Source organism: Mustela erminea, chromosome 6, assembly GCF_009829155.1.
Source record: "Mustela erminea isolate mMusErm1 chromosome 6, mMusErm1.Pri, whole genome shotgun sequence".
Taxonomy (NCBI): Eukaryota; Metazoa; Chordata; class Mammalia; order Carnivora; family Mustelidae; genus Mustela; species Mustela erminea.
This window is the reverse complement of record NC_045619.1, coordinates 112,351,049-112,367,942: the sequence shown is the minus strand read 5'-3', so window position 1 is coordinate 112,367,942 and position 16,894 is coordinate 112,351,049. Positions and strand designations below refer to the sequence as shown.

At 38.5% G+C, this 16,894-nt stretch overlaps 1 protein-coding gene across 17 annotated transcripts in view; it reads right to left on the bottom strand.

The window, feature by feature from the left end:
* Positions 1-16,894, bottom strand: part of PARD3 (par-3 family cell polarity regulator) — a 645,516-nt gene that overhangs the window by 263,888 nt on the left and 364,734 nt on the right. For all 17 annotated transcript variants that reach the window (XM_032350010.1, XM_032350021.1, XM_032350015.1 and 14 more), the window contains 2 exons: positions 2,403-2,528; positions 900-1,285 (listed from right to left, as the gene is read on the bottom strand). In XM_032350010.1, coding sequence (XP_032205901.1) covers positions 900-1,285; positions 2,403-2,528 — 512 coding nt within the window. The remainder of the gene's footprint in view (positions 1-899; positions 1,286-2,402; positions 2,529-16,894) is intronic.

Below are 16,894 nucleotides of genomic sequence, written 5' to 3'. Positions count from 1 at the left end.
GTGTAACCCAGTGCCTGGAGAGGACAGTGTTCGGAAATCAGAAAATCAAGCCAAGCAGTCTGCTTTGAGTTGTCAAGAACAAGATGGAAAAGCATGCTTCTGGTACACAGTCTATTGAAAGGATACTTAAACAAATAAATTGATATTAGGTGTACATAGTAAAGATTTAGCAAGGTCCATCAGAATTTCCCTTGCCATCTTAAGGAAGGAAAGCAGTATAAAAGTCTGGGAAAGTAGCAGACAAGGAGCCACCTGCTGGGTGAAATTACTTTCTGCCATGAACCACTGACAGCTTCAAATCAATCCATCACTTGCCCTTACCAAAATGATGGGGTTAAAATGGAGAAGCGCTAATGTCCTCTTTGAGAGCTATGTCTGGACATCAAGTGGTGTGATCAAAACAGTCAAGTCCTAGCTCTTGTTTTGGGTTTAACAGTATATCCTAAAACCAATTTCCTCCTTTACCAAAAATTTTTACCACAGTAGAAACTGCTACCTTCTTCACAGAAACTTATTTTTAAAGCGTTATTTACTCTGAATTTCATACTTTAATTCTCACATAGCAAAATGAATCTGAAAAGCATAAAAACTGCAATTTTAAATACTTTAAATCATTGTATCAGTTCTTTCCTATAATAACAGGATAGCTATTTGATTTTTAAAATAAATTCCATAGGGACACCTGGGTGGCTTAACCGATTAAGCGTCTGCCTTCAGCTGAGGTCATGATCCCAGGGTCCTGGGATTAAGTTCCCACAACGGACTCCCTGTTCAGCAGAGAGTCTGCTTCTCCCTCTTTCTCTTCCCTTCTATGCTCTTTCTCTCTCAAATAACTAAAATCTTTAAAATAATAAAATAAAATTTAAAAATTCCATAAAACAAAACAAGGTGGGTCATACCTTTCTTCAGCTGGATATTAAGCCTCTTGCCTATTTTTTTGGTGTTATAACCACTGCTTACATTTGTACTAAATACATTCTGCGGTACTGGGGCCGGAGCTGATGGTGGTTTTCCGGATGGGTGTGTACTCTGAGGTAGAAGTCGGGGGTGAGAGTCTGTGGGCTCGGATGGGGGGCTCGGTCTGGGAGCTCTCTGCAGGGCCGAAAGTCCTGCACTATGCATGCTCCTGTTGTCAATATATTGGCTGTCCGGACTGAAGCGACTTGAATAGTAATTGTTCTTCTCACTTTGGGATAGTTGTTCGTACTGCTCTTTATTTGCTGCAGGAACCACATGGAACCAAATGATGGGTGTACACATGGCTTGGCGAAACATATGTTGTGCTCTGGGTTTGAGAAAGAATGGAAAATTAGCAAACTGAGACTGGCAGCCTAGAAGATATTATGAGCATAATGACGTATGCTAATTAAGCAACGAGAACTGACAGACTTTGTTAAAAATGAAAAACAAAATTCTAATATCCCATTTATCAATCAAGTTTGCGAGCTCTGACAGAAGCATCGCTGTTTCTCCAAATATAAATTTCTCGTTCTCTTAACAAAAATTAAAAAATTATCTGTAACTACAGATAAAATATTGTGCTCTCAATCACAAATTATTAAGTAATAGTTTTAAGTAAAACAGAGGTACTGTAATTACAACAGGAAGAGAAATTAAATACAGTCTTCTCTTCACATCATCATTCAATACATTTAAGAAGTAACTACATTTTATTACACGGGACCACTTGAGTTTTTAAAGAAATAAATATACTTAGAAAACTAGAGAAATCAGCTATCCATCATCAACAACACGAGCGCAAGTCTGCGTATGCAAAATTCTCAAGAACACCAGGATGGTCTCAGGGACTCAAAATGTGTAGAGTTTTGGTCCCGGTGCACTTCCAGGAGCAGCCTGAGAACCTGCTGCACCTCACGTGGGTTCCCTACTCAGATCCTACACAAAGTCCTTCTGATTTCTGCTCATTCTTGCTTTGTTTGATAGGCACCGGACAACTTTCTTCTTTCCAACTGCATAAGGACTTGAATCAGGACAAAGAAAATCTGAGTAGACCACACACTACGGTTCAAAGGAGCTTTCCCTGCTTATTCATATGGGGAGTCATTACGTGCAATGAAGTTGGAAATGTGAGGCAAAGTATAATAAAACCTAGCATACTGGCAAATTTTCCAAAAGGTGAGGAAGTAGCAAACTGTGAAGTCTAAAATTTGTGCCCGTAATATTTTAAGAAGCGCTCTGTCGGTCGGAGGGCATTTTGAAATACAGTGTAATGGTAGTAATTACCTGGAGTTTGATTAGATTTTTAAAAGCCAGGTAATGACAGAAAATACTCCTCTCTGGTATAAAGACGGAGACGCAGACATGTTGTTTGGGGCATTTCAGCAGACCGCCCTCTCTCACACCGAAAGCAAGAGAGAGCGGTGCAGCCAACACGCACTTACTGTTCAAATCTTCTGTTTCGAAGGTCGCCATCGTTAATCCTGACAATGCAATCATTCTCATGAAAGAGTTTTTCTTGTTCAGCTTTACCACCTTTCTCCAATCGCTTTACTAACAACCCCAGGGTTCTGGAACATTAAGAATGCAAATCATTACACACGTAGTATTTCCACCATGCACAATGCCCTCCTGTTTTAATGCTGGTATTATATTTACAAAGACTTCCTGATAACGGAGCGCATTAAGTTGTTATTAATACATTTGAAAATCACACCAACACCGAAAGCACAACAGTATAAATAAACTGCAGCAAGGGATCCCCTCAATAAATTAAAGAAATTGTTTCTGGGGGTCAGGATTCTGTTTCCAAAACAAACCGTGTCCTTCGGTCTCTGCTTCGAACTGCTTCGGACAGAGCTCTTCTGATGGTTCAGTGGACATCACAGTGTGCAGCAGAGCTGAACGTGTGGTTGTGGACAGCTCTGGCAGTTTTCTGTTCTAAGCCAGCTGGGACACAGCTGACAACAACCCCATCTCCCCGTGAGAGCGCAAGTAACCAGGAAAGGTTAACCTCAGCGCACTGTACACAGGCAAAGAAAAATAGCAAAGTTTCCAATCTGGGCATCTGCATTTGATGGTGCCTAATATTCTGAATTTCAAAACTTGTTAGGTTTCCCAAAAGTAAAAAAATTGTTGCCATTATTCCCAATTGAAGACAAATAGGAGAAAGCCAGGGACAGGTTCAAATGTCAATGGTTCAAATCCTGTCAATGTGTGCTCCAAATGAAGGTCGAAAGGAAAGCCTCAATGAACTTCTAGAGACCAATAAGGAGAAAAAAGGCAAAAATTATCCATGTACCTGGTCTAGAATACTAAGGTCTTGCCTGAGAGAAAGAACATTCTAGATACCCTGGGACAAGCAGCAAACATTATGGGACCACAGGAATCTTTACCTAGTTCTGGTGCTGTGACTAACTTAACAGCTAACATAAATTCTACATGATGAGCCTGTTAAAAATTGTTATGAATCTATTTTGGGCCTGTCCAAAGCTTAGATTTTTCTTTCATAATCCTAATATTTAGAGATAACATTCATATAGATACTCAAATTTAGAATCCTGTCAAAATTAAAGTTGAAGATATTTCCTATTTAGCCCAGATATGGATATACATCTTCCAACAGAATACACTTTGCCGTGTCCTATATAGGCTTTCCGGTTTAAAAAAAAAACTACCCAAATAGCTTCCTCTTTTAGATGTTTACAGTTCTGGGGCCATTCATCTCACTCGTCCGTAACTGTTACATATATACACACCTTCTCTCTACTAGTGCACTGTAAGCTCCTAGAAGAGAAGATGGGACTCACCAATGCACACTCAAGCCTGTAACTAGCAGCAAGGTCTCAACAGACCAACACAGAGTTACTTTAGCTGAGGCAAACAAATCTCTTGTTTCTAACAAGATTTTTTTGCAAAATAGAATACAAGTGAAAGGAAATTTAGATCCAGATCCTTTTTTTCAGACAGATGTTAATTATACCAAATATATGATTGGACTGAAATAAGCAAACCTGAGAGCGAGGGTCTTTTTCACTTGTATTCCTGCAAACTTAAATTTGTTTCTTTCACGAAGAGAGTCATTTTTTAACTTCATTTTAATTTTTAGTATTAAGTATAGTACAACACGTTTTACTAAGGTCAAGTCCACCAACTTGCAAAAATAATTAGAGGAGATAATACTTAAATCACCTTTTGAAATGACGCCATTTGAGGATCAATACCTACTAATGTATAGTGTGTGTGTGTATACACACATACACACACATATATAGTATATAGTATTGTAGAGTCTATACATCTTAGTGACTGGTAAAAAAAACATTACAACATAGGTGATTTTTGGTTACCCACTACCATGTATTGGAATTAAACAAACATAAAAATCCTCTCAGCTCAAAGGTAAGAACAAAGTACACTAACACAGTTGCATGAGCAACTTCACACTGTCAGAGTCGTACGTGAAAGAAAGCGATCACACACAATACACCCAAAATTAAGTTACTGGTAAAATGTCATCATGCCCACGACCTTCTCCCTACACGTCCCTATTGTGTAAGTGTATTTCTACGTGTCATGGATTAAGTGTCCCGTGAGAGGAATCGAATTATTAAGAAACATCAAGGATTCTGCTGAATGAGAAAAAATAATCTGAGAAGGCAAATTAAATCATAGTTATTGACAGTATGGGAAACAGAAGGCATCTGGCCACTTCACCATCGAAGCAACTGCGTAGAAGGACCACATTCAAGGAGACGATGGCCCGGCCAACCACAGGCACTCACAGCACAAGCAGACACGTGGTACCATGACTGTAGCTAAAAGCTACCTCATCGGACCAAGAGTGCTTTTTTGGAGTGCACGCATTCCACGGGCAGCAGAAGCAGGCCTTACTAAGAGTCACTCCAGTTAAGTAGCTAGTTTTAAATTGCTGAAATCATGAGCAGTTTCTCAGTAACATTACAATCTTATCCCTGCAATCTTAAAGTGATGAATAATGATTATGCTTTTATGTATTCTGAAATATTTTATGTATTCTAAAATAGCCTACAGAATACTTTGAGAGAGACATATATATATGTATACATACATACATGCATATAGAGACAGATAAGAGACAGAGACAGACTATGTTTAATGAAAATTACTCACTTAACTAGTACTGAAAATTTGTTTAAATTTATAAATTTACCCCAGATAGATCCTTTCAGTATTTATCACAGTTTAAAATAACACAACCTGAAAATATGTAATTTAAATCTGTAAGTGGCATCAATATTTTTCAGATGAATAAGTCTATGGATTTATATTCATCTAGATAACAATTTTTCTTTTATAATCTACCCCCTCCTTGGAATCATTCTAGAATAATAATCCGAAGTAAAAAAGCATGCCATGCTTCATTTATTCAATGGCTTGTCTTTCTGAATAAGTCCTCACATACAGCTTAATTCCTCAGTAGTCCCAATACACAGTGAAAAATGTTACGAATCATAAATAAATACACCATCACATTTACATGGAACATAAACAGAAGTTTATTAAATGAGGCTTTTAGAATCCAAAGTTGTTAAAATAGATGCAAAAACCTTGAAGTTCTTTTTCTCAGTGCCAGGGACTAGAGAACTGATTGGGGGGCGGTGGGCGGAGGAAGAATTTCACCCTGAGTAACACAGCAAGTGATCAGGGAATCAACGGAACAGACTGAATTAAGGAGAAGTTAGTAGCCTGCTGGTTTCTAAGTACTTGACCACACTATTAGAATCATTCTCTCAAAAAGAATGGATTAATTTAAAAGTAAAGTGGTACAATCTGCAAAATTATCTCATTTGCTTCACTAGGTGAAAATGATTACAACAGGAATGGGAATGAACTATCAAAAAAAAAAAACTTCACAAGAAAATTGAACTGATAACAGAGACTGAGAATGAAAAATACCCTCTGATGGGAAATCAACAGTTAGTTATAACACTTTCATCTTCCTGAAAAACTTGAGTGCAAGCAGATAGATTTTCATACTTCCCACGTTCAATTTAAAGCCATCATAGACAGTATAATTAAAAATAAATTTTAGGTATATATTTTGCAAATTCAACCCACAACTAGTATTTGTTCTGGAATAATAAAGAACTGAATGCCTACGGTGTTGTGGTCCCTAGAACACTTTATTAAAGACATATTTATTATGTCTTTAACACTTATTAGAGACATAATTGAAAATAATGAAGTTCCAAACATTCTGGCATGTCCACGTGTTAGGATAGAGACTAGTTTTTTTTTTTTTTTTTTTAAAGATTTTATTCATCCATTTGACAGAGAGAAATCACAAGTAGTCGGAGAGGCAGGCAGAGAGAGAGAGAGGGAAGCAGGCTCCCTGCTGAGCAGAGAGCCCGATGCGGGACTCGATCCCAGGACTCTGAGATCATGACCTGAGCCGAAGGCAGCGGCTTAACCCACTGAGCCACCCAGGTGCCCCGAGACTAGTTTTTCTTCTAGGCAGTAGGAACCAGAATTTCTTATCAGGGACAATGATTCTCCGTAAGAACTAGAAGTCACTCTGCAAAAGCTATGAAGAGGAAGAGGGAAAAGAGGCAGTGGGGTGAGCTCTGTGAGGGAACAGTCTGGGAGCAGAACTCCAGGGAATGAGCAGTGGTGACAGACACAGGAGAAATGTGGAGGGTCTGATTTATGAAGGTCTGTTTGGAGGGCTGGGGGTATAGGAAAAGAACCTCCTTCACCTTCTGTGTGAATCTAATGTAAACTTCTCAGCACACGTGATTTTAGAGCACACAGATTTTTTTTTCTGCTACATCGGATCCCCAAGCCTAAGCTGTTTCTATTGTTTCCTGTATTTTTTCAAAATTTTGGGAAAAAAATACTACATCCACCAAGTACAATTCTCATTTCTGAAAAATTTTCTTACAATAAAAATATGCAAATCTACACACATTTCTTTAAACCCTTTCTTGGGGCTTTTGAGTAATGTTTCTCACCAAAAGTGGGGGAGGAGGGGCAAAGAAGAAGAATACAGTCACAGAAAGCAAGCCATTGAAATGCTGCATCTTTGTACATGATTTTGGATGTGTAATTAGAAATTTAACTGCTTAGATTATATTAAGGATTGCACCACTACATTTATACAAGGTTCATTAGCCTAATTATACACTTAATTAAAACAAACTCAGTCATACATGTTAACATTTTCAATTCTAAGTATAAATTACAACCAATGATAAAACTGAAAATAAGTAACAAATGTTTTATTGACATCTAAATTGGCTAAGCAAGTCTGAGCTTTGCTTTGATAATGTAAACTCCCACAACTGCCACCCAGCTGTATGGAAATGATCATAATTCATCTTAATAAAAGCTGACACAGTCTAAACACCACCACTGTCATGAAGGCAGAGTAGGAGTGGGAAGGACGGGACGGCGAGAGCAAGACCCTCTCACCTCGCTCAACACTAACAGGGGGCCCACAATTACCTACATTTGATCCCTGAGGACCACAGCCGCCATCAGAGCAGACCCAAACAGAAGAAAGTTCAAAGAAGGTCCAAATTAAAAAAAAGAAAAAAATCTTAAGTTTTTAAAATCTTTAATAGATAAGATGAAGAACCACCACAACACAAAAGTAAATAAAAATAGAGAAATCCTGCAGCTGAGGACAGAAATGACAGGCATCATACTTCTACACTTAAAGAGGCAAGATTTATCTAAATGTAAGCTACATTTTTCTGTCTAAAGCCTATGTATTTATTGTAGTCCATTATTAAAACAAGTCTACAGCTAAGAATGCACAATTGAAAACTTTCAGACAAAAGGTTACAGATTCAGCTGATAAAGTTAAATTGTGTTTTCTCAGAAGTAAATTAAAACGGAACACTGAAAGAGCATATTCATTCTTTGAAAAGTGATAACCAATTTCAAAACTCTACAATGATCTGAAATGAACTAGTTCTATGAAATTCCAACTGGCTATAATTCTTCATTAACACATACATTCAACAGACTAAAGTAGTGTATACAGTTGACCCTTGAACAACACAGAGTTAGGGGTGCTGACCTCAGTGTAGTAAAAAATCTGCATATAACTTTTTGACTTTATAAAAACTTAACTACTAATAGCCTACTGCTCCTGATAATGTAAGTCAATTAACACATATTTTGTATATTATGTGCACTGTATACTGTATTCTTTTTTTTTAATATTTTATTTATTTATTTCATGTAGACAGAGACAGAAAACACAAGTAGGGAGGAGCAGGAGAGAGAGAAGCAGACTCCCCGATGAGCAAAAAGGGCCCAATGCAGGGCTCCATCAGAGCCTGCGATCATGACCTGAGCTGAAGGCAGATGCTTAACAAACTGGGCCACCCAGGTGACCCTGTATACTGTATTCTTAAAGTAAGCTGAAGAAAAGAGAGTGTTAACAAGAAAATCATAAGAAAGACAAAAAAACATTTACAGTACTGTACTAGGAGAAAAATCCATTTACAAGCGGACCCACAAAATTCAAACCCATGTTGTCCGAGGGTCAACTGTTTTTGTGAATCTTGAACTTAAGACAGCCATAAATTCTTATCTTGGATTCAAAACAGAAGGAAAAAAAAACATCATTTTCCACTATTATGTAGACTCATCCGCACCTACCTAACAACCAGAACAACAAACAACACGGAGGGAATTATAAGGCACGTTACAGGAAGATAAACAACAGAAGATGAAGAAATATCATTTCTTTTTTTAAAGATTTTATTTATTTGACAGACAGAGATCACAAGTAGGCAAAGAGGCAGGCAGAGAGGTTGGGGGAGCGGGGGGAAGCAGGCTTTCTTCTGAGCAGAGAGCCCGATACGGGGCTTGATCCCAGGACCTGGGATCATGACCTGAGCCGAAGGCCGAGGCATAGCCCAGTGAGCCACACAGGCACCCCTGAAACATCATTCTTATTAGCTGTCACTGCCAAATACTTCGCTAAATGCTGTAATTTATAACCACATATATTTTCCTATTTAAGCCACATGAAGTCATAGGAGTATCCATCCCTTAGATGAGAAGACTGAGACTAAGTGAAGATAAGTGGTTCAGGCTACACTTTAACAAAAGACAGAGCTGGGTTCCATCTCAGGGATCTCTGGTCTTAAAATTTGAACTGTTCTGAACAACACCTCTGCCAAGAACATGAAGCTGACATGTGGCCAGTTAGTCAATGACTGACAGAAATGTGACACAACATTCCTAACAAGAAGTTCTGGAAAGAAAATGAACTTTTTGTTTTCACTGTTATTATAAAGCAAAAAGTCAAGGGGAAGAAATCATGAAAAGAAACTTTACTACAGCAATTCAAAGTGTAGTGCTGACTCTTCACTTGATACTCTAAATAGGAAACTGAAGAAAAATATCTTCATATATATAAAGTGAGCTTAGATGGGATTATTAAGGCAGAGCCAGCATGAACCGTTAGCAGAAAGCTACACACACACACACACACACACACACACACACACACACACACCCTTAGACCCTCCCTTTCATACCAAGGGCTGCTTTCCCAGTTAAAGACTTAGGATTTTTCCTTAATTCTTAGCCACCTTCTGGGAATTCCTGAGATTTAGGGGGAAATATTGGTGGGAAATAATATACAGTTACAACAGAGAGACTTTTCATCAACCAGTAAGTGACAATGAAACTCTGGACTCTCGGCCACCACAGCACCTCCTCGCTGACAAATATTATGAATAGGAAACAGAGAAGAAGGGATTTTTTGATATAAAAAATACTAGAATAGAAACACCCTGATGACGGGCATTTTTATTTGTTTGGTTCTCTAGAGCACGGCTGGCAAATTACGGCCCACAAGCCAAGTTTCAGCCTGCCACCCATTTTGATAAATGCAGCTTTACTGGAACATGGCCACACTCATTTGGTTCTACGTTGCTACGGTTGCCTTCACACTACAATGACAGAACGGCATACTTGCAACAGAAACTCCATGTCCCACAAAGCAACAAAATGGAATATATGACCCTGGAAAAAGTTTGGCAAGCCCTGATATACCCTATGCATAGAAACAAGAGTACTCCCTGGTAGATACAAGATCTTTAAAAACAACAACAACAAAAAAAAACAAACAATCAAACAAACAAAAAAAAAACCCAAAAACTTCCTGGATAAAATAAACACAAGCGTGTAACTACTATTTGTGTAAGAAAAAGTACTGTGAAAGAAGAGTTCAAAGACCACACATCTAAGAATAAAGAGGAATGTATATATAAATGGGAAATGTCCAATTACAGCAAAGACCCAGAGAAATAGACTGCACTTTGTTAAGAGTAATAATGCTTCGGGGTGCCTGGGTGACTCAGTGGGTTAAGCATCTGCCTTTAGCTCAGGTCATGATCTCAGGGTCCTGGTATCTAGCCCCACGTCACAATTCCTGCTCAGCTGGGAGCCTGCTTTTCCCTCTGGCACCCCACTCCTGCCATCTATCGCTCTCTCTCTTCAATAAATAAAATTTTCAAAAAAAAAAAAAAAGAATCTGCTTTAGCCATATTCCCTGTGGTTTCCACAGGGAAAAGGATGTCTAATATCCACCGAAAGTTATACTGTGGAATCCAGGTAAAAGAAAAACTATTACTTAAAAAAAAAAACAGTCATATTTCTTGAAAACCTTTAACAATTTCTCCGTTATTTACTGAATGAAGTCTCATCGGTCACTCACAAAGAGCTCTGTAACAATCTCTCCAGCGCTATCTCATAATAAATTCTGACTCAAGTCCCTGACTCGTTATTTCTTACCAAATCATGCGCACGTGGATGTGGCATCTTCCTTTCATACATTCTCCTCCTAGGAAAGAATATCGCTCCAGAATGTCATGAGCATGACTCCCATATTTCCTTCACAGAACAGACCAAGCTCCACGGCTCTGCTGAGGGTACCCCACAGCACGTGACACCCATCCTTCTGTTCAATCCCAAAGGCACTTGTGTGTGCGGTTCTTCTGACACATGACACGGATTTTTTTCTATACATATTTTTCCATTGGACTTTTAAGTCCCTTAAAACCCAATTTAAATCTTGTAATTTCATAAACCCAATGTCTGCAGTATACATTTTTCTCTTGCTTTTTAAATACCTAAGATTACATTACGTTATTAGAAACCTCAGAAAAACTCATTAACTATCAAACCAGGATATGTCTTTATTTATCTATATCTAACACAGCAATGCCATAGCTAATATGGATGGTCATAGGTTCATTCACACTTCTACTTTGTTTTTCTTATTTTTGTTCTTAAAAGATTTTATTTACTTATTTGACAGAGACAGGCACACTGAGAGAGGGAACACAAGCAGGGGGAGTGGGAGAGGGAGAAGAAGGCTCCCCGCTGAGCAGACAGCCCCATGCAGAGGCTCAATCCCAGGACCCTGGGATCATGACCCAAGCCAAAGGCAGATGCTTAACAACTGAGCCACCCAGGTGCCCACACATTTTTTTTTTTAAGATTTTTTTATTTATTTATCTGACAGATCACAAGTAGGCAGAGAGGCAGGCAGAGAGAAAGGGAGAAGCAGGCTTCCCACTGAGCAGGGAGCCCAATGCGGGGTTCAATCCCAGGACCCCAGGATCATGACGTAAGCCAAAGGCAGAGGCTTTAACCCACTGAGCCACCCAGGCACCCCAATATTGTAAGTTTTACTGAGCAATACCTATGGGTTAAGTCCTAGGAATATAAAAAATAAAATATAAAACATAGTTTCTCTACCAAAGAAAATGACAATTATTTGGCATAACCTCCCTGTAGCATTTGTGATGTAAATAAGAAGGGTATGTTTGACATTTACATCAGGAGGAAATCAAATTATATGTATGAAGTGAAAACTGATTTCAAGGTAATGAAACTGTGAATAAAGACTTCTGGATGGGAATTAGGTAACTTTATTTTTGAAATACAAGATGTATCTGTTCATGTCTTCTACCCATTTTTTAATGTGATTATGTTTTTTGTGTGTTGAGTTTAAGGGGTTCTTTATAGATCTTGGATATCAGCTCTTTGCCTGTAGTGTCATTTGCGAATATCCTCTCCCATTCCATGGGTTGCCTCTTTGTTTTGTTGACTGTTTCCTTTGCTGTGCAGAAGCTTTTGACCTTCATGAAATCCCAAAAGTTCCTTTTCACAGGGAGATTTAAATCAGAACTACATTGAGATACCACCTTATGCCAGTTAGAATGGCTAAAATTAACAAAACAGTAAACAACAAGTGTTGGAGAGGATGTGAAGAAAGGGGACCCCTCTTACACTGTTGGTGGGAACGCAAGTGGTGCAACTACTTTGGAAAACAGTGTGGAGTTTCCTTAAGAAATTAAAATTAGAGCTTCCCTATGACCCTGCAATTGCACTACTGGGTATTTATCCCGAAGATACAGATGTAGTGAAAAGAAGGGCCATCTACACCTCAATGTTCACAGCGGCAATGGCCCCAGTCGCCAAACTGTGGAAAGAACCAACATGCCCTTCAACAGATGTGGTCCATATACACTATGGAGTATTATGCCTCCATCAGAAATGATGAATATCCAACTTTTGTATCAACATGGATGCAACTGGAGGAGATTATGCTGAGTGAAATAAGTCAAGCAGAGAGAGTCAATTATCGTATGGTTTTACTTGTGGAGCATAAGGAATAACATGTAAGACATTGGGAGCTGGACATAGAAGTGAATTGGGGGAAATCAGAGGGGAAGATGAACCATGAGAAACTGTGGACTCTGAGCAACAAACTGAGGGTTTTGGAAGGGAGGGGGGTGGAGGGGAGTGAGCCTGGTGGTGGGTATTAAGGAGGGCATGTATTGCATGGAGCACTGGGTGTGATGCATAAACAATGAATTTTGGAACACTGAAAAAAATAAAATTAAATTAAAAAAAAAGAAATACAAGATGACGACTAAAGTAAAACAGCATCACAGCAAAGGAAAAAAACAATAAAACTACATGGCAACCTATGGAATAGGAGAAGATATTTGCAAATGACATATATGATAGAGGGTTAGGTTCCAAAATATATAAAGAAATTTTAAAATTCAACACCCCAAAAAATAATAATCCCAATTAAAAATGGGCAGAAGATACGAACAGACATTTTTCCAAAGAATACATCCAGATAGCCAACGGAAACATGAAAAGATGTTCAACATCACTTATCAGGGAAAATCTATTCAAAACTATAATGAGATATCACCTGACACCTGTCAGAATGACTAAAATCAACAACCCAAGAAACAACAGGTACCATCAAAGAGGTGTAGAAGGGGAACTTTCCGGCATTCACTGGTGGGAATGCAAACTGGTGCATTCTACTCTGGAAAACAGTTTGAAGGTTCCTCAGAAGGTTAAAAACAGAACTACCTTATGATCCAACAATTACACTAGTAGGTATTTACCCAAGGAATACAAAAATACTAATTAAAAGGGATATATGCATCCCAATATTTGTAGCAGCATTATCTACAATAGACGAATTGTGGAAGTGTCCATCAACTGATGAATGGATAAAGAAAAAGTGATATATATATATCACATATGTATGTGTTTATATACGTATGTATACAAACACAATGGAATATTACTCAGCCATTAAAAAAATGAGATCTTGCCATTTGCAATGACATGGATGGAACTAGAGAGTATAATGCTAAGCAAAGTAAGTCAAAGAAAGACAAATAAATGCCATATGATTTCACTTATATGTGGAATTTAAGAGAGAAAACAAATGTGCAAAGAGAAAAGAAAAAACATAGCAGAAGAGGAGAGGCAAACAAGGAAACAGACTCTTAACTACAGGGAACAAACTGATGGTTCCCAGAAAGCAGATGGGCTAGGAATGGGGTAAACAGCTGATGGGAATGAAGGACCCACTTGCTGTGATCCCCAAGGTGATGTATGGAAGTGATCAATCACTATATTATATACTTAAAACTAGTATTACACTGTATGTTAACTGGAATTAAAAACAAACAAACAAACAAACAAACAAACAAAAACTTAGGGGCACCTGGGTGGCTCAGTTGGTTAAGCGACTGCCTTCAGCTCAGGTCACGATCCCAGAATCCTGGCATTGAGCCTCGCATCGGGCTCCTTGCTCCTTGAGGAGCCTGCTTCTCCCTCTCCCTCTGCCTGCCACTCCTCCTGCTTGTGCTCTTTCTCTGTGTCAAATAAATAAATAAAATCTTTAAAAAAAATAAAAAAAAGAAACAGCAACAAGGGGAAGATGGCACTGTCTTTTCCAGGCATCTGTCGTCTCTGTGTCTAGGTAGTGAGGCAGTGGTTGGGGAATGAGCTGCCATATGTCAGCTGTCGCTGATGCCTCCAATCAAAAAAGACCATCCAACTGTACTCCAGAAAATAGTCTTTTTAAGTAGGCCCAGCAAGATTCTTATTCAAAAAATTTCATTATCCCTCAGGCCATAATAATTCTTAAGTGGCTTTAAGAATTTCTCTAACACTGACTTCACATTTCTGCCTATTTTTCTGAATTGTATTTGTATTTGAGATATCCTGCATTGTGTGTCTTCTCTTTATGATATATAATTCACATCCCACATGGTTCCTTAGACTTTTTGACTTTGAAATCCAAATCAAAAAGCAATTCTGACATATATGGGTCACTTTTACAAAAATAAGTATTCAGTGAGTGTTATTCAATTAGTCATATCTCCAAAATTGAGAAAGCCCAAGTATGATTGGAATTTTGTAAAAGAGAAGTTATTCTTGGAAATTTCAACTTACATCCCATGAATATGTATTCTTTTATTCCCACTAGATATATATGCAATTTCTTCACGAGTTCCACTTAATTTCTTCCTTTCTGCTATACTCCATTGCTTAATTTGCCCTTGCAGCCACCACGGAGCTGATGTAGCTCCCTTTATAAGCTGTCATCACATTTAAAATCATCTTCGGCAACAGGCCAGCTTCAGTTACATAATTCAGACAATTCTTCTATCAACTCACAGAGTACCTATTACCTATCAACATTTATCACATAGTTATAATTGTGTGATTTCTTGGCCATCACTGCATCTTGACTGCAAATCTCTAGAGAAAGACTATGTTCTGTTCATCTTTGTTTCCTAGCACCTAACACAGGAATCGTCACACAGTAAATACTTGGGAAGGTTTCTGTTTGAATCAGAAGAATCTGCCTATAAGCATTTCTGAGAACAAGGACCATGAGGGTGTCTTGACTTCTATGATTCTGAGCAGCGTGCCTATTTTCTTCTCTCCCAATGACAACCTAACTCTGAAGAACCATGACTCTCGAATCTATGCAGAAGCTTAAAAATGCAATACAAATATTGAGAAAAAAAAACAAAACAAATACTTCTGTTGTTTCCCAATATGAAAACGGGAAATACCTAAAAAGATTTTATAAAGAATCTGATTTTCTTAATCGCCTTGTCCCTTATATAAGAAAGCTACACAAGATTTTCTTCTTTAAATGCCAAATCAACAGGGATTAAAAATGACTCAGTTATAAAACAACTTGTAGTTCTGCAAAGGGATACTTGCCTTCTTGAATGTGTTCTGTATCTCTAAACACCATGGTAACCAGTGTCTGATGGATTCTGTGAAATTGCTTCCACTGAATTAATCTATACTGCATTTACTTTTCTATCTTATTCTCCTTTTGCTCTAGGCTTTTCATCTATTTATTTTATCCTAATATCCTTTCACATTGAAAGAGGAAATGTGTAATAAATGACAGAAAATGTGTAAAAATGACATGCTTGTAACTGAAATACCGGTTAAGTCTCATTTAAGTAGGAGGGCAGAAAGTGGATCAAGAGGGCAGTGTAGGAAGATCCTAAACTTATGTCCCCCTACAGATACAACACACATACAGCTGCATATGGAACTGTTCCACCAGAAAGGAACTTGAGAACCAGCTGAACAGCTACTCTGTAAGAAAGGATGAAAAGACCACACGGACATGCGCTCTTGCCAAGATCCCCCAACATAGTGACCCACAATTGGGAAAAATCTTGAAACATAACACAAATATAAATAGATATATACATACATAAATCACTACATATACACATCTTCTTCCTGAGGAGCAAGGGGTTTGTACTCCACACTAGACACGCACAACTCTCTGGGCCTGAACCAGAGAGAGGAACCCCCAAAATGTCTGGCTTTGAAAGCCAACAGGAATTACATTAAGGAGAACCACAGGGCTATCAAGAATAAAGATTTCCCTCTTAGGGAGCTCACACATTGGACCCAGCTCAAAAAGCAGCAGTTTGAAAAAAGTCTAGACCACAAATGAAGGAATTTCACTTGCTAAACTTAAAGGATCTACCAGAGGGGTAGATGTCTCTTGGTATTCTCTCCAGGGACAGAATGCTGGCAGGTGCCATTTTTATAGGTTACTTCTACATTGCTAGTGATAGTGTTGTGGGTGCCATTTTTTGTGCCTCACTCTAGCTAGCTAACAGCTACGGGAAACCAACCCCTTTTCCCCACTGCCAGCACCTCCAAGTGCAGCAGGTGAGTAGAACCATGCCTTCTGCCCTTAGCTGCTCATGCAACCCTGCCTTAGTTGGACAGCCATGTGTAGAGCACACAGGGCATATCCTGTGAGTGCCAGACACAGGTAGGGGTGGGGGGAGATTAGGTTTTTGACTCCACAGAACTGATACAACTGGGCAAGAGACAACCAAGAGCAAGGGCAAGGTTAAATGTTAAGGTTTATCTCCTAAACTGAACCACTCCTCAAGACAGAGAGATATAGCTGCTGCAAAATACACAAAAATAGAGTCAAGTAAAATGAGGAAACAGAGGAATATGTTCCAAATGAAGTAACAAAATAAAATCCCAGAAAAAAGCCTTAATGAAACAGAAGTAATTTATCCAAGAAAAATGTCAAAGT